Below are 14,440 nucleotides of genomic sequence, written 5' to 3'. Positions count from 1 at the left end.
AAGAAGCACGATCGGCTTTCGCGCACGATCGCAGCCTCCCGATCGTTGACACCGAAACGTCTGACAGTTGTCGCACGGTCACGGCAACCCAGAGTACCAATGTCGTGCGGCGCTGCTAGCGCCCGCAACATCTCCCCCTTTAAGATAGTTGATACGAGTCAAACCTTCGCGGAACTCTTCTAGGCCTAGAGGAGCGGCGAGGTGGCGGTATCTGTTCTGCTGTACTCTGCTCTGGAGGGATGAAGTTGTCCTGGTGCTGATGACGAATCTCTACTGTCTGTTCTGGCATCGATGATGATGATGATGATGATGACTGTGCCGACAGCCAAGAAGCAGGCGAGGATGTAGATGACGAAGACGATGACTTAGGTGACGAAGACAATGACTTAGGTGACGAAGATGATGACTTAGGTACAGGCGATGATGTGGATAGACCCCAAGTATCCAACAGGACGTTTAATGGCAGGCGACTCGCCAACGTGCCTACTGCTTGACGAGCTCCAGATATAACCCTTTTACGCATCTGATTTACATGGCTTCTTAATACTCTTTGTTGCGCATTGGTTTTGACTAAATACATAACGTTTCCGCATCGTTTGATAATTACTGCTGGAGTCCAACTCCACGAATTCCGCTTGTACACCTTTACATACACTGGATCGTTAATTGCAAATGCTCTTAGCTCTGTATCGAATGATCTGTACTGGGATTATGTTGGTGGACGCAACAGTTCGAAACTTGTTCTTAATCTCCTTCCAAACATTGCTTCTGCTGGCGTTTTGCATTCTTGCAATTGTGCGTTTGGTGTGGTTCTATAAGCCAATAAGAATATATCAATTGCTTCTTGCAGAGACGTGTCTCCGTTTCTGATTTTCACTAGTGCTCTCTTGAATGTATCGACAAAACGCTCGGCTTGACCGTTCGATTGCGGATGAAAGGGTGCTGTTCTTATATGATGTACTCCGTGCGCTGTGCAAAAATCATTAAATGTTTCGCTTGTAAATTGTGTTCCGTTATCTGTGACTAGTATAGTTGGCATTCCAAACCTAGCGAATAAACCTCTTAGTATAGCTACCGTTGCTGCAGTTGTGATACTATTTGTTTTAACTATCTCAGGCCATTTTGTGTAAGCATCCACAACAATTAGAAAATGATCCCCGTCAATGGTGTTGTGAGCTAACCTGGCCCGGACGCATTCACGGCGGTAACTCACGGATGACAGCAAAGCATCATCCGTCAATGTATGCGTGTGATCGATCCGGGGGTCATCGGTTGCGCGGTCACGGACGTTGACCGCCAAACACCAGCGCGCACTGAAGAACTAGCGGTCAGCAAGGAAGCGTGCTCGAAGCCAACACCAATTGTAACCGAGTGAAGTTGAATACATACGTTAGTAAATTTATTAGTAACGCGTGAGTTTTATTCGACCACCTCTGCGATCGAAAGAACATAAAAGTGGCGACGAGTAAAAAAAAGCGACTTAAAAAAAACGCGATTTTTTTTTCATTGCATTTCGACTGTGAGTGAAGCTTGTGCTGTTCGAAAAATTACGCGCCCGCGAGCAAAACACAGAACGATGAGCACAAGCGAAAACGGTGCATCGGATTTCCCCATGGAAGGAGAGCAGCGAAGATCATCCTTGCTGCGTTCGACTGGTTTTGCTACGGGAAAGCAAATTTTTCCACCCGCGAACGAGAATGTTGTGCCAACGGTGAATCTGCCATCGCAGAATGCAGCGGGGCAGCCATCGCTACAGCATTTTGCTGCGTCATCATCAGTGCCGGCGCAGTCACCCGATTCTGCGATGCTGATGCAGATGATGCAGTTAATGCAACAGCAGATGCAGCAGCAGCAGCAGCAGGTGCAGCAACAGATGCAGCAACAGCAGCAACTAATCACGCAAGTATTGCAGCAGTCACAAGTTACAAACCAGCAAAGCCAGGCCTTCCCGACGCAGGTCATTGCCCCCAGTAATCCGGAGTTGATTATTGATGCGTTGTCGGGTAGCATCACCGAGTTCCGGTACGAGGCGGAATCCGAAATAACTTTCGATACGTGGTTCGCGCGCTACGAGGACCTGTTCGCACAGGATGCCTCCCGCCTCGACGATGCAGCAAAGGTGCGCTTACTGGTGCGCAAGTTAGGCCCTGCGGAGCACGCACGCTACGCTAGTTTCATCCTGCCCAGCGTTCCTCGGGAGATACCGTTCGATGAAACGGTGAAAAAGCTGAAGGCTCTTTTTGGGAGAGCTGAAACGCTTGTGAGTAAGCGCTACAAGTGTTTGCAGCTAACGAAATCCTGTACGGAGGATTTTGTGTCGTTTGTTTGCCGCGTGAACCGCTCCTGCGTCAACTTTCAGCTGTCCGCAATGAGCGAGGAGCAGTTCAAATGCCTGATATTAGTGTGCGGCTTAAAGGATGATGCTGATGCGGACGTGCGCACGAGACTTCTCTCTCGTATCGAGGAGAGAATCGACGTCACGCTAGAGCAGCTCTCCGCTGAGTGTGAGCGAATCTCCAGCTTGAAGGTGGATAGCGCCATGATCGCTACTCAGGCGGAGGAGCAAATCCTAGCACTAAGAGGTAGAAGCAATGCACAACAGCAGGCGAGCAAGTGGAAACAAAGAAAGCAGTACCAGCATACGAGGAACAGTGATAATGTAAACAAACCACCTGGGCCGTGTTGGTTATGTGGAGACGCTCATTGGGCAAGTGAGTGCTCATATGCTCTGCACAAGTGTCGCGATTGTAACGTAACCGGTCACCGAGAAGGTTTTTGCAACCAGCAGAAAAGAGGCAACAAAAAGGGGAAGTACAAGAAAAAAAACGCACGTCGGTGGACATGCGTACGGTGACGGTCAATGTTTGTAATGTCCAGCAAGCTAGAAAATTTGTTAACATTTTCATCAACAGTAACAGGGTCCGCCTGCAGCTTGACACTGGATCGGATATTACAGTAATCGGACGAGAAACGTGGCAGCAGCTGGGTAAGCCAACACTGAAGCCGGTAACAGTCCACGCAAAAACAGCATCTGGGTCCCGCCTTGAATTGGATGGTGAATTCGAGGCACAGATAACGATCGGTGACAGAACGCGGTCTGCTGTTATACGCGTTATGGACTCGGCCTTGCATCTTTTGGGGGCCGATATGATAGCAACGTTCGAGCTCGGTGCCGTCCCCATGGACCAGTTTTGCAACAAGGTGGAAGCAGAGGGAGTGAAATGGGAGAGCCGATTCCCTGCATTGTTTAAAGGCAACGGATTGTGCACCAAGGCGAATGTACAGATTCAGCTCAAGCCAAATCACCGTTCTGTGTTTTGTCCCAAGCGCCCGGTAGCGTACGCGATGCGAGCAACGGTGGACAAGGAGCTCGATCGCTTAGAGGATCTAGGGGTGATTACTCCGGTGGATTATTCGGACTGGGCGGCCCCAATTGTGGTGGTGAGGAAGCAGAACGGCAGCGTGCGGATTTGTGGAGATTATTCAACTGGGTTGAATGCAGCTCTTCAATCGTACGAATATCCACTCCCACTCCCAGAGGATATTTTTGCAAAACTGGCACAATGCAAGTATTTTTCAAAAATCGATCTAACGGATGCATTCTTGCAGGTACAAATTAAAGAGGAATATCGTCCACTCCTGACGATTAACACGCATCGCGGATTGTACCATTACAACCGTCTACCGCCTGGCATTAAAATTGCTCCAGCCGCGTTCCAGCAACTCATCGATGCAATGCTCTCCGGCCTAAAATGTACATCTGGGTACATGGATGATGTAGTTGTTGTTGGCAAAACAGAACGCGAGCACGATGAGAATTTGCTCAACCTTTTCCGGCGCATAAAGGAGTACGGATTTACAATCCGAGCGGAAAAGTGTTCGTTTAAAATGCCAAGGATAGAGTACCTGGGTTTTGTTATCGACAGACAGGGTCTCAGACCAAACCCAGCGAAAATAGATGCGATCCTGAAGATGCCAGCACCGACGAACGTTAGTGAGGTTCGGTCCTTTCTGGGTGCTGTGAATTATTACGGCAAATTTGTACCAAAGATGCGAGAATTGCGATACCCGCTGGATGCATTGCTCAAAAACGACACCAAATTTGTTTGGACACGGGAGTGCGCAAATGCTTTTAACAGGTTCAAAGACCTGTTAGCATCCGACTTGCTGCTGACGCACTACGACCCGAATGCAGAGATAGTGGTCTCTGCCGATGCATCGTCGGTTGGACTAGGCGCGACCATAAGCCACAGGTACGCGGATGGCTCGCTGAAGGTTGTCCAGCACGCATCGAGAGCCCTTACGAAGGCTGAAGCAAATTATAGCCAAATTGACCGCGAAGGTTTGGCGATTATATTTGCTGTGAAAAAGTTTCATAAGATGCTGTTTGGGCGCCATTTCCGACTGCAAACCGATCATCGACCCTTGTTGCGGATTTTCGGGTCACATAAGGGTATACCAGTGTACACGGCAAATAGGTTGCAGCGGTTTGCATTGCAGTTGCTGATGTACGATTTTACCATCGAGTACGTGCAAACCGATAAGTTTGGCAATGCGGGCGTGCTCTCAAGGTTGATACACGAGCACGCAAAACCGGATCCGGAATACGTAATCGCAAGAGCTGAGTTGGAAAATGATGTAAGTTCCATAGCATCATACTGTATTAATATATTTCCACTCAATTTTAGAGACGTTGCGAAGGCCACGGAGTCCGACCCTGTCCTGAAGAAGGTTTACGGATACATCATGGAAGGGTGGCCCCAAAATGTCGCGTATGCTGCAGAGCTGGCTTGCTTTTACCACAGAAGCGAAGCCCTAACCACGGTGCGTGGTTGCATTTTGTTTGGGGAAAGAGTGGTGATCCCTAGCAAGCTGCAGCAGCGTTGCTTGAAGCAACTACATGAAGGGCACCCCGGTATCCAGCGAATGAAGTCGAAGGCCCGGAGTTACGTGTACTGGCCATCCGTTGATAAGGACATAACGGAGCACGTAAAGGGATGCCACGCTTGTGCGATAGCGGCGAAGACTTCACCTCGCGAGAAACCTGTTCCCTGGCCAGCGACACAGAAACCTTGGGAACGTATTCACATCGATTTCGCTGGGCCAATCGATGGTGACTATTTTCTGATCGTGGTAGACGCGTTTACCAAGTGGCCAGAGGTGATACGAACGTGAAGTACCACATCAGCAGCAACGATCGCGATACTGAGGTCAATCTTTGCGAGATTTGGATACCCGGAAACGATGGTGAGCGACAACGGGCCACAATTTGTAAGCGCTGAGTTTTCGGAGTATTGCAGTAGTCGCGGTGTACAACACGTCACAACTGCGCCATTCCATCCGCAATCGAATGGGCAGGCGGAGCGCTTTGTTGACACCTTCAAGCGGTCGATGAGGAAGATCCAGGAAGGGGGAACAACGCAGGACGAAGCGCTTGACGTTTTTCTGGCGAGCTACCGGTCAAACCCCAACGCTATTTTGCCGGACATGCAGTCGCCAGCTGAAGCCATGCTAGGCAGAAAAATGCGAACAGCGTTGGAACTGCTGAAACCTCCACCTGCAGCGCAAGCAGAACCGGCCAACTTGGATAGACGATTTCAGCGCGGTGACCTCGTCTACGCCAAGTTCTATGCGCGGAATTCATGGAAGTGGGTTCCGGCGCAAATCATACGAGAGTTGGGCAGCGTTATGTTCGAGGTGCAGACGAACAATCAACGGGTTCACAGGCGCCATGTGAACCAGCTGCGAAAACGTGATTCGGCCGTGGGGGCTTCCAGCGAGGACGTGGACATAGATCATTTGCCGTTTGATCTGCTGACGGACAGCACGGTAGCGGAATCGAGTTCTGTTCCCTTGACGGACCATCAAACTAGCGCGTCACCCACACAACCATCTCCACGCCCAATCCCGTTCGCTACTACAAGACGCCAGCAGCCGATACGGTCGCCACGCCGGTCTTCTAGGCTTAGAAGACTTCCGCGTAGGCTCGAGGGGTATCGTCCGTAATTAAAAGGGGGGAGATGTTGTGAGCTAACCTGGCCCGGACGCATTCACGGCGGTAACTCACGGATGACAGCAAAGCATCATCCGTCAATGTATGCGTGTGATCGATCCGGGGGTCATCGGTTGCGCGGTCACGGACGTTGACCGCCAAACACCAGCGCCCACTGAAGAACTAGCGGTCAGCAAGGAAGCGTGCTCGAAGCCAACACCAATTGTAACCGAGTGAAGTTGAATACATACGTTAGTAAATTTATTAGTAACGCGTGAGTTTTATTCGACCACCTCTGCGATCGAAAGAACATAAAAAATGGGACCTGCGTAGTCCACATGGACTCTCTGCCATGGTACTATTGTTTTCTCCCAAGGCAATGGGACCTCGTGTGGAGGTGACTTGGCTGCAGCTGCACAAGATGAGCACGTACTCACACATTCAGCAATGTCTCTATCTAAGGTGGGCCAATATACATAACTGCGTGCCAACGCCTTCATTCGGTGCACTCCCGGATGCCCTTGGTGAAACTGCTCTAAACATCTCTTTTGCAGACTCTGTGGAATAACAAGCCTTTCACCAAATAAAATACTTCCATCCACTATGGAGAGTGCATCTTTTCTGCTGTAATATCGAGCAAACTCCAACCCAAAAGTATTATTTTCTGGCCAACCTTGCTGAATATACTGATATACTTTTCGTAATAATTTGTCTGTTTGAGTGGCGTTTGCAACATCTCTGAAGTTTAACGGAAGCGTACATAACGAGCTCACGGCTACTGATCGTATATCTTTTTCCAACTCAATACTTGCTACGATATACTCCTCCTCCGGCTGAGTTCGCTTTTTGATTAATCTTGATAATAAATCAGCATCTCCAAAATGATCAGTGCGAACGTAATCAATATCGAAATCATATAGTTGTAATGTAAGGGCAAATCTTTGTAATCTATTTGCTGTGTACACTGGAATTCCCTTCTTTGAACCAAAAATTTGGAGTAACGGTCTATGATCTGTTTGTAGCTTGAAATGACGCCCATATATCATTTTGTGAAACTTTGTCACTGCAAATACTATCGCTAGTCCTTCGCGATCTATCTGACTGTACTTCTTTTCTGTCTCTGTCAGTGCCCTTGATGCATGCTGAACGACTTTGACGCTGCCGTCTCGAAACTTGTGGCTTAATGTGGCGCCTAGACCAACTGATGACGCGTCGGCTGAGACTATGATGTCTGCCTTAGGATCATAATGCGTGAGTAATAGGTCTGAAGAGAGAGTTTTCTTAAATGCTTGAAAACTTTCCTCGCATTGCTTTGACCATTGAAAATGCTCACCATGCTTGAGTAGACTGTCTAAAGGGTAGCGGAGGTCTCTCATTTTGGGCACAAATTTGCCGTAATAATTAATAGCTCCAATAAACGAACGAAGCCCTGATATATCTGTTGGCGGTGGTAGGTTTAAAATTGCTTCGATCTTTGCCGGGTCTGGACGAATACCTTTTCCATCTATAATGTGACCAAGATATCGGATTTGCTTCATGCCAAATACACATTTATCCGCTCGGATTGTGAATCCGTATTCCTTAATGCGGCTTAAAACTTCTTTCACATTCGTGTCGTGTTCTTCTTGTGTCACACCTCCAACTATCAAATCATCCATGTACCCGCATACCTTTACCATGCCTGCTATCATTGTATCTATAAGCTGTTGGAATATTGCAGGGGCTACTTTTATTCCTGGCGGAAGGCGGTTGTATTGGTATAAGCCACGATGTGTATTTATACTCAGTACTGGCCTATATTGTTCTTCTACTGGGACTTGTGCAAAAGCATCAGAAAGGTCTATGGTTGTAAAAATATTGCATTGTGCCAGTTTGGTAAAAAATTCCTCCGGAATTGGAAGGGGATACTCGTGTGCTTGAAGTGCCTGATTTAAACCTGTCGAGTAATCACCGCATATACGTATCTTTCCGTTAGATTTGCGCACAACCACAACCGGCGCTGCCCAGTCTGAATAGTTAATGGGAGTAATCACACCGTTTTGCTCAAATCTATCTAATTCCTTTTCGACTACTTCTCTCATAGCATAGGCCACTGGCCTTTTGGGTCGAAAAACAGGGGTAACATCATCTCGAAGTTTTAATTGCACCTGAACTTTTTTACATACTCCTGTTCCATTGAAAAATTCTGGAAACTGCCTTTGGAGACTTATTATCGTCATCTTTGCTGAATTATTACTGATATTGTTGCAAAATACATTCATTGGCACGGACCACAACTCGAAAAGTTCGATCACATCTGCACCTAACAGCTTTACGTCTGCTTTTGCCACCCGAATTACTGCAAAACGTTCAACACCATGAATTATGATATTCGCCGAGAACTCTTCGATTAGTTCAAAATTCGTGCCTGCTGCTGTTAGTGCCTTCACTGTTGGCCTATTCAATTGCGGTTCGCCTATCTGTCTCCAGGACTGCTGTCCTATTACCGTTATATCAGAAGCAGTATCCAATTGTAACTGTTGGGACCAAAGATTGGGTCTGTTTTCCTACGTTGTGTTTTTTATTTTAGCGAAATTGCAGTGCAAAAAGAGGACGATACAAAATTCAGACTTCTTATATACCCTTCTCTAGAACCTGTCGTTCCTGACGGACATAATCCTATCCGTTCCCAACTGACAAAAACCCGCACAACGGTAGCTCCTCATTCCGTTAATTCAAATTATGCATGAATCCTAACATGGCGGCCACCAAAATTGAACAATTTTTAATTCTCAAAAAAATCTCCTATCTCTCTCTCAAAAGGTAAAAGGCATACCTTGGACACTGGTCGTTTGTAGATCCCTTTCGCTGTTCTAACTGTAACTACTCGCACCACGCTGGCTGTCTTTCCCTGGATGAGTATCTACTACCCTCGCCATAGACCACTCTCCACTAACCTTATCCTCTTCCTTCAGCATTACCATATGACCTTTGCTCAGCTGGTGCACTGCCCTATTCTTCTGGTAAGAATTATGCAACTCTCCTATATATTCTACCCGCCATCTTCTCCAATGATCTTGAACAATCTGTTGCAACTGATCTTTTAGTTTCAACCTATTCATAGGAACTTCTAACACATTCTGATCGGGTAGGGCTAACAATGACGTTCCTATAAGAAAATGGCCTGGAGTAAGAACATCCAGCTCGCAAGGATCTTCTGATAATGGTGTAAGGGGTCTAGAATTGAGTTGCGCTTCAATTTGGGTCAAAACAGTTACAAACTCTCCAAACGATAGTTGTCGATCGCCCAGCACTTTCCGCATAGTTCTCTTCGCCGCCTTCACCGCTGCCTCCCAAAGTCCGCCGAAATTGGGAGATCTCGGGGGGATGAAGCTCCAAGTTATGCCAAGCTTCACTGCTTCACTCTGAACGATCGCTTTAGCCGACTTGTTTTTCAGCATGCCCAATAGCTCCAACAGTTCCTTCTGCGCGCCTTGAAAGTTCAATCCATTGTCCGAGTACACATGGATCGGTAGCCCGCGCCGAGAAATGAACCGACGAAAGCCGCGATGAAAGCTCCAGTCGAAAGATCTTCCACCAGCTCGATATGGACAGCTTTGGTGCTAAAACAAACAAAAATAGAAATGTAAGCTTTTAAAGCCGCCGCCTTACGGTGCGTTGGCTTTAGAAACACCGGTCCACAGTAGTCCACTCCGACGAAAGAAAACGGCCTGGATGGTGTTGTCCTCTCAGCCGGAAGTTGTCCCAGAGGCTGCACGATAGGCAAAGGGTCCGCCTTGAAGCATGTCATACAGCTGCGACAAACAGCATTCGCAACCGATTTTCCACTCAGGATCCAAAACTCCTGCCGCACCAAAGCCAGAGTTAGACGGGGACCAGCATGCATCGCCAACTGATGATACGCCTTCACCAGGATTCTAGTGAAGTTCGTCTTAGCAGATAGAATCATAGGATGCTTCGCACCATACCCGATGGTAGCATGTTTAAGGCGGCCACCAACACGGAGTACACCTTCAGGATCCAAAAACGGTCGCAAGTACTTCAAGCGCGAATTCAAAGACACTTTGTCACCCTTCCGTAACGCCAGCAGTTCATCACCAAATTCTTGCTGCTGCAGAATTTTCACCAACAGTTTCACCGCATCACGAAATTCCTTATTAGAACACTCTCCTTGATCGTGTTCCTTTCCAAGACGTATTTTCACAAATCGGGAACAGTAGGCAGCAACACGAACTGTTTTCCAGTATGAAGAAAACTTATCCAGCAAAAAATGCGGTTCGAACACCTTTTCCGTCGCACTTAACAACACAATTTTCTTCCGCTCTTGTAACGCTTCTTCAGGATCAGCCAATACTGTTGCACGATTCCACTGCTCTTCACACATAGATAGCCAAGAAGGCCCTTTAAACCAACACGAATGTGCTGCAAACTCTTGAGGTAGTAATCCTCTAGAAACAATGTCAGCAGGATTTTCTGAACCCTTTACATGGAGCCACGGAAAACCCTTACACGTTTCCTGCACTTCAGCCACTCTGTTTGCTACAAAGGTAGCCCAAACATAAGATGGAGATCGGAGCCAACACAATACCACAGTGGAATCCGTCCAGAAAAAACACGGAATTTCCGGTTCCTTGAAGGCCCTGTAAACCGATTTCCACAACTTTGCTGCTAGCAAAGCACCACACAGCTCGAGTTTCGCTAAACTCACACGTTTCAACGGTGCTACTTTGGATTTAGCTGCCACCAAAGACACCTTCACACAACCACTATCATCCACCGATCGAACATAAAGGCACGCACCATAAGCCCTTTCCGACGCATCCGAGAAACAATGCAGTTGGAGTTTGCACTTTCCAGGCAAAAGCACAAATCGCGGAACACGTATACACTGCATACACGACAATTGCTCCACAAAAGATTTCCATTTGATCTCGATCTCTTTGTTAACCGGTTCGTCCCAACTCGTTGTTGAGATCCACAACTGCTGCAACAGAATCTTAGCCCATACTATCACAGGCGCAATGATTCCCAACGGATCAAAGAGACGCGCAATTTGCGAACAAATTGTTCTTCTTGTAAGAAATTCATTTTCTTCCGGTTGCCTGATCTCTACACTTATGTCATCTGAGCACGGTCGCCACAACAAACCCAAGGTTTTCACAAGAACATTTTCACCAAGATCGACGACATCAGGACACGATAGATTTTCTACAGGCACATCGTTTAGCACAGCTGATACATTAGACACCCACTTTCGTAATTGAAAACCTCCTCCACTCAACAATTCACTCAACTCAGCACGAAGGGTTTCTGCTTCCTGAAAGCTATTCGCGCCACTAAGAAGATCGTCCATATAGAAATCTTCCCTGAGGACACGCTGCGCATTAGGATACCTTGCACCATCATCTTCTGCTAGTTGCTGCAAAACCCGCGTTGCAAGAAAAGAAGAGGGAGCCAAGCCGAACGTCACCCTTTGCAGCTCGTATTCTTTAGGCTGCATTTCCACTGACGATCGCCACAAGATTCTTTGCAATGGTGTGTGGTCTGGATGCACTTGCACTTGCAAATACATTTTCTCAATGTCGGCTGATAACGCTATCGCATGCATTCGGAAGCGCAGCATTATCGCAAACAACGATTCCTGTATCACTGGTCCAGTAAGCAACAGATCGTTCAAAGCATATCCACTTGCGGTTTTCGCTGATCCATCGAAAACAGGTCGAATTTTCGTGGAAACACTGCTCTCCTTCACCACTGGCCTATGAGGAAGATAACACGAAACCACTCGCGAATCTACACTTGTTACCTCCTTCAAATAACCATTAGCGCAATATTCACGCAACACTTCACCGTAGCCGGATTTTAATTGAACGTCACAGCTCAATTTTTTTTCCAATTGCTTCAAACGTCGCAAAGCTATTTCTTTAGAATCACCCAGCAACATTTCGTACCCATTTTTCAGTGGAAGTTTAACCACGTAACGACCACTAGAATCTCGCGAAACGCTTTGTACGAAACTGGTTTCACACTCCTTTTCCTCATCGGTAAGCTTCGATGCTTCTTTTACTTCCTCTAGCTGCCAAAACTTCTCCATCGCCACCGTTAGGCTGTTTCCAATCAACACACTATGGACACCTTTTGTTTGCGCACAATAACCCAATTGTCCGAACGGTACCCATCCCAACTGAGTTAATACAAATTGCAAACCATCCACTTCGCAGAACTGTATTGTTTGGTTTGTTTTATGCAGCTCATAAAACACTTCTTGCCCCAATAGAATATCAATTCCACTACACTTGAAGAAACCGGGATCCGCCAATTTCAAATCTCTTGGAATTACCAGCTTTGACAATTGTAAAGTGTTCAAAGGTTGTTCACTGGTAATTTTTGGCACCACAATAAATGAAACGCCTTTCCTGAACTCATTGTATCGCGAAGCAATATCTGTCTCGACCACACACGTCGCTTTTAGCTCCTTACCACCAACCACACTAATACACACATCCGCACATTGTCCCGAAATCGCCAACGAATTGTACAGCTGCTCCGTCATCAAGCAAGATTGCGCACCACCATCCAGAAGCGCACGCGCAATTTTCCATTCTCCCGTTCCCGTTCGCACCCGTACCAATGCAGTAGACAATAGCTGATACGAATTCCGCGAATCTCTCACTTCAGAAGAGGACAAAGTCGTCACATTTACTCCCGAGGTCGAAGGTTCTGCCGATGCCTGCTGATCTACGGTTGTATTTGTGAACAACGATGTTGCTTCACTCGCTTGATGCAGCAAAGAATGGTGTTTTTTGCCACAAATTTCACAATTTCGCTTCGATTTGCAAAACCGACTAAGATGGCCTCCAGCGAGACAGTTCCAACACAACTTTCGAGATTTGACAAAAGCGATCTTTTCTTCACTAGGCATACTCTTAAACCGTTCGCACACATACAACAAATGTGTACCATCGCAGGCTCGACACTTTGGCGTGTCGCTCGCCGCGTTCACTAACACTTTCACAGGTTGCTTTCTAGCCGAACTTTCCTGTACGTTCTTGTTTCCCGACACTGCTTCTAATAAGCGATTTGCATTACGCAAGAATGTAAGCAATTCGTCATAACCAGACTCAGGGTTACCCACTACATGCTTCTCCCATTCTTTCTGCGTATTTTCATCCAACTTGAGCACTATTAACTGTGTGAGCAAAATGCCCCAACCATCAGGCTTTTCATCTAATTGCCCTAGCATTTTCACGTGCGTTTCACAGCAATTAATTAATGCGCGAAGTCCCTCCGAATTGGGAACTTTCATCTTCGGAAACAAGATAAGCTCGTTCACGTGCTTTTTCTTTATGAGATACTTATTTTCGTATCTTTCCACTAATGCCGACCAAGCGACCTCATAACCTTTGTCACTTATCGGGAAAGCTTGCACTATGGTCAACGGTTCACCTTTCAAAAAACTTTTAAGGTAAAACCCCTTTTCCGTGTTTGACAATGCACTGTTTTTGTGAACCACTTCCAAAAACATGTCATGAAACGATGTCCACGTTTCATAAGCTCCGCTAAAAGTGGGAATCGTAAGTTTTGGGAGCTGCACTGGTTTTCTTTCACTACTGTTAACTGGTTCTTGCAGCACACACACATTTGCATAGGCAAGCTTTTCAAGCTTCTCCGCGGCTTCGAAATAGACACACTCCACTTCCTCGTACAATTTACTGTCACATATTTCAAGCTGCAATGCGTTGAAACTCGTCCAAGCTTCCTCCAAAACCTTACTACGCACACTTATTTTCTCCTTTTCAGCGGTCACATGCGATTCAGCAAACGACAGTATGCGTCGCATTGTTCCAACCAAACACTCACACTTCTTCCTATGAAGATCGTTTGTGGTACCTCCTACCTTCTTCGGAGCCTCCACCAGCGTACTGTTTGACTTTCCAACGTAGCCGCGGAATTCTTCATCGCTCGACTCGTTCTCCATTGTTGACTGCTACACTTTTGCACCGACCGGTCAATTTCACGGAATTCAATCCTGGTCGCCACGGCACCAAATGTTGGGACCAAAGATTGGGTCTGTTTTCCTACGTTGTGTTTTTTATTTTAGCGAAATTGCAGTGCAAAAAGAGGACGATACAAAATTCAGACTTCTTATATACCCTTCTCTAGAACCTGTCGTTCCTGACGGACATAATCCTATCCGTTCCCAACTGACAAAAACCCGCACAACGGTAGCTCCTCATTCCGTTAATTCAAATTATGCATGAATCCTAACAGTAACTGTAACGACCTTCCGTTCACGCACACTGTCACGTATTTTCTTCGTTTCGTTATGCAACACGCATTCACACGCACCACCCTTACGTGTGTATTAGAATAAATTGTTTTCTGAGGGCTCTTTCGATTTCTGCAAAATCCTTCCTTGTGACCTACTGTTCCACATTGCTTGCATTT

The 14,440-nt window shown here is 46.8% G+C and overlaps 2 protein-coding genes across 2 annotated transcripts; both read left to right on the top strand.

Moving 5' to 3' along the window:
• The first annotated feature begins 2,502 nt into the window (after positions 1-2,502).
• LOC121595721 (uncharacterized protein K02A2.6-like) lies at positions 2,503-5,175 on the top strand. The gene has a single exon (XM_041919902.1). The coding sequence runs from the start codon at positions 2,842-2,844 to the stop codon at positions 5,173-5,175; it is 2,334 nt and encodes a 777-aa protein (XP_041775836.1). The 5' UTR covers positions 2,503-2,841.
• A 69-nt stretch (positions 5,176-5,244) lies between these two features.
• Positions 5,245-6,006, top strand: LOC121595720 (uncharacterized protein K02A2.6-like). The gene has a single exon (XM_041919901.1). The coding sequence runs from the start codon at positions 5,245-5,247 to the stop codon at positions 6,004-6,006; it is 762 nt and encodes a 253-aa protein (XP_041775835.1).
• Positions 6,007-14,440: the final 8,434 nt, after the last annotated feature.

The sequence above is a fragment of the Anopheles merus genome, chromosome 3R, assembly GCF_017562075.2.
Source record: "Anopheles merus strain MAF chromosome 3R, AmerM5.1, whole genome shotgun sequence".
NCBI classification, from domain to species: domain Eukaryota; kingdom Metazoa; phylum Arthropoda; class Insecta; order Diptera; family Culicidae; genus Anopheles; species Anopheles merus.
The sequence above is the reverse complement of the archived record's forward strand: the minus strand, read 5'-3'. Positions and strand labels throughout refer to the sequence as shown.

What these genes read in the sequence shown, in the direction of transcription:
- LOC121595720 (XM_041919901.1), top strand. Translation starts at nt 5,245, where the DNA reads ATGGTGAGCGACAACGGGCCACAATTTGTAAGCGCTGAGTTTTCGGAG.
- LOC121595721 (XM_041919902.1), top strand. Translation starts at nt 2,842, where the DNA reads ATGCGTACGGTGACGGTCAATGTTTGTAATGTCCAGCAAGCTAGAAAA.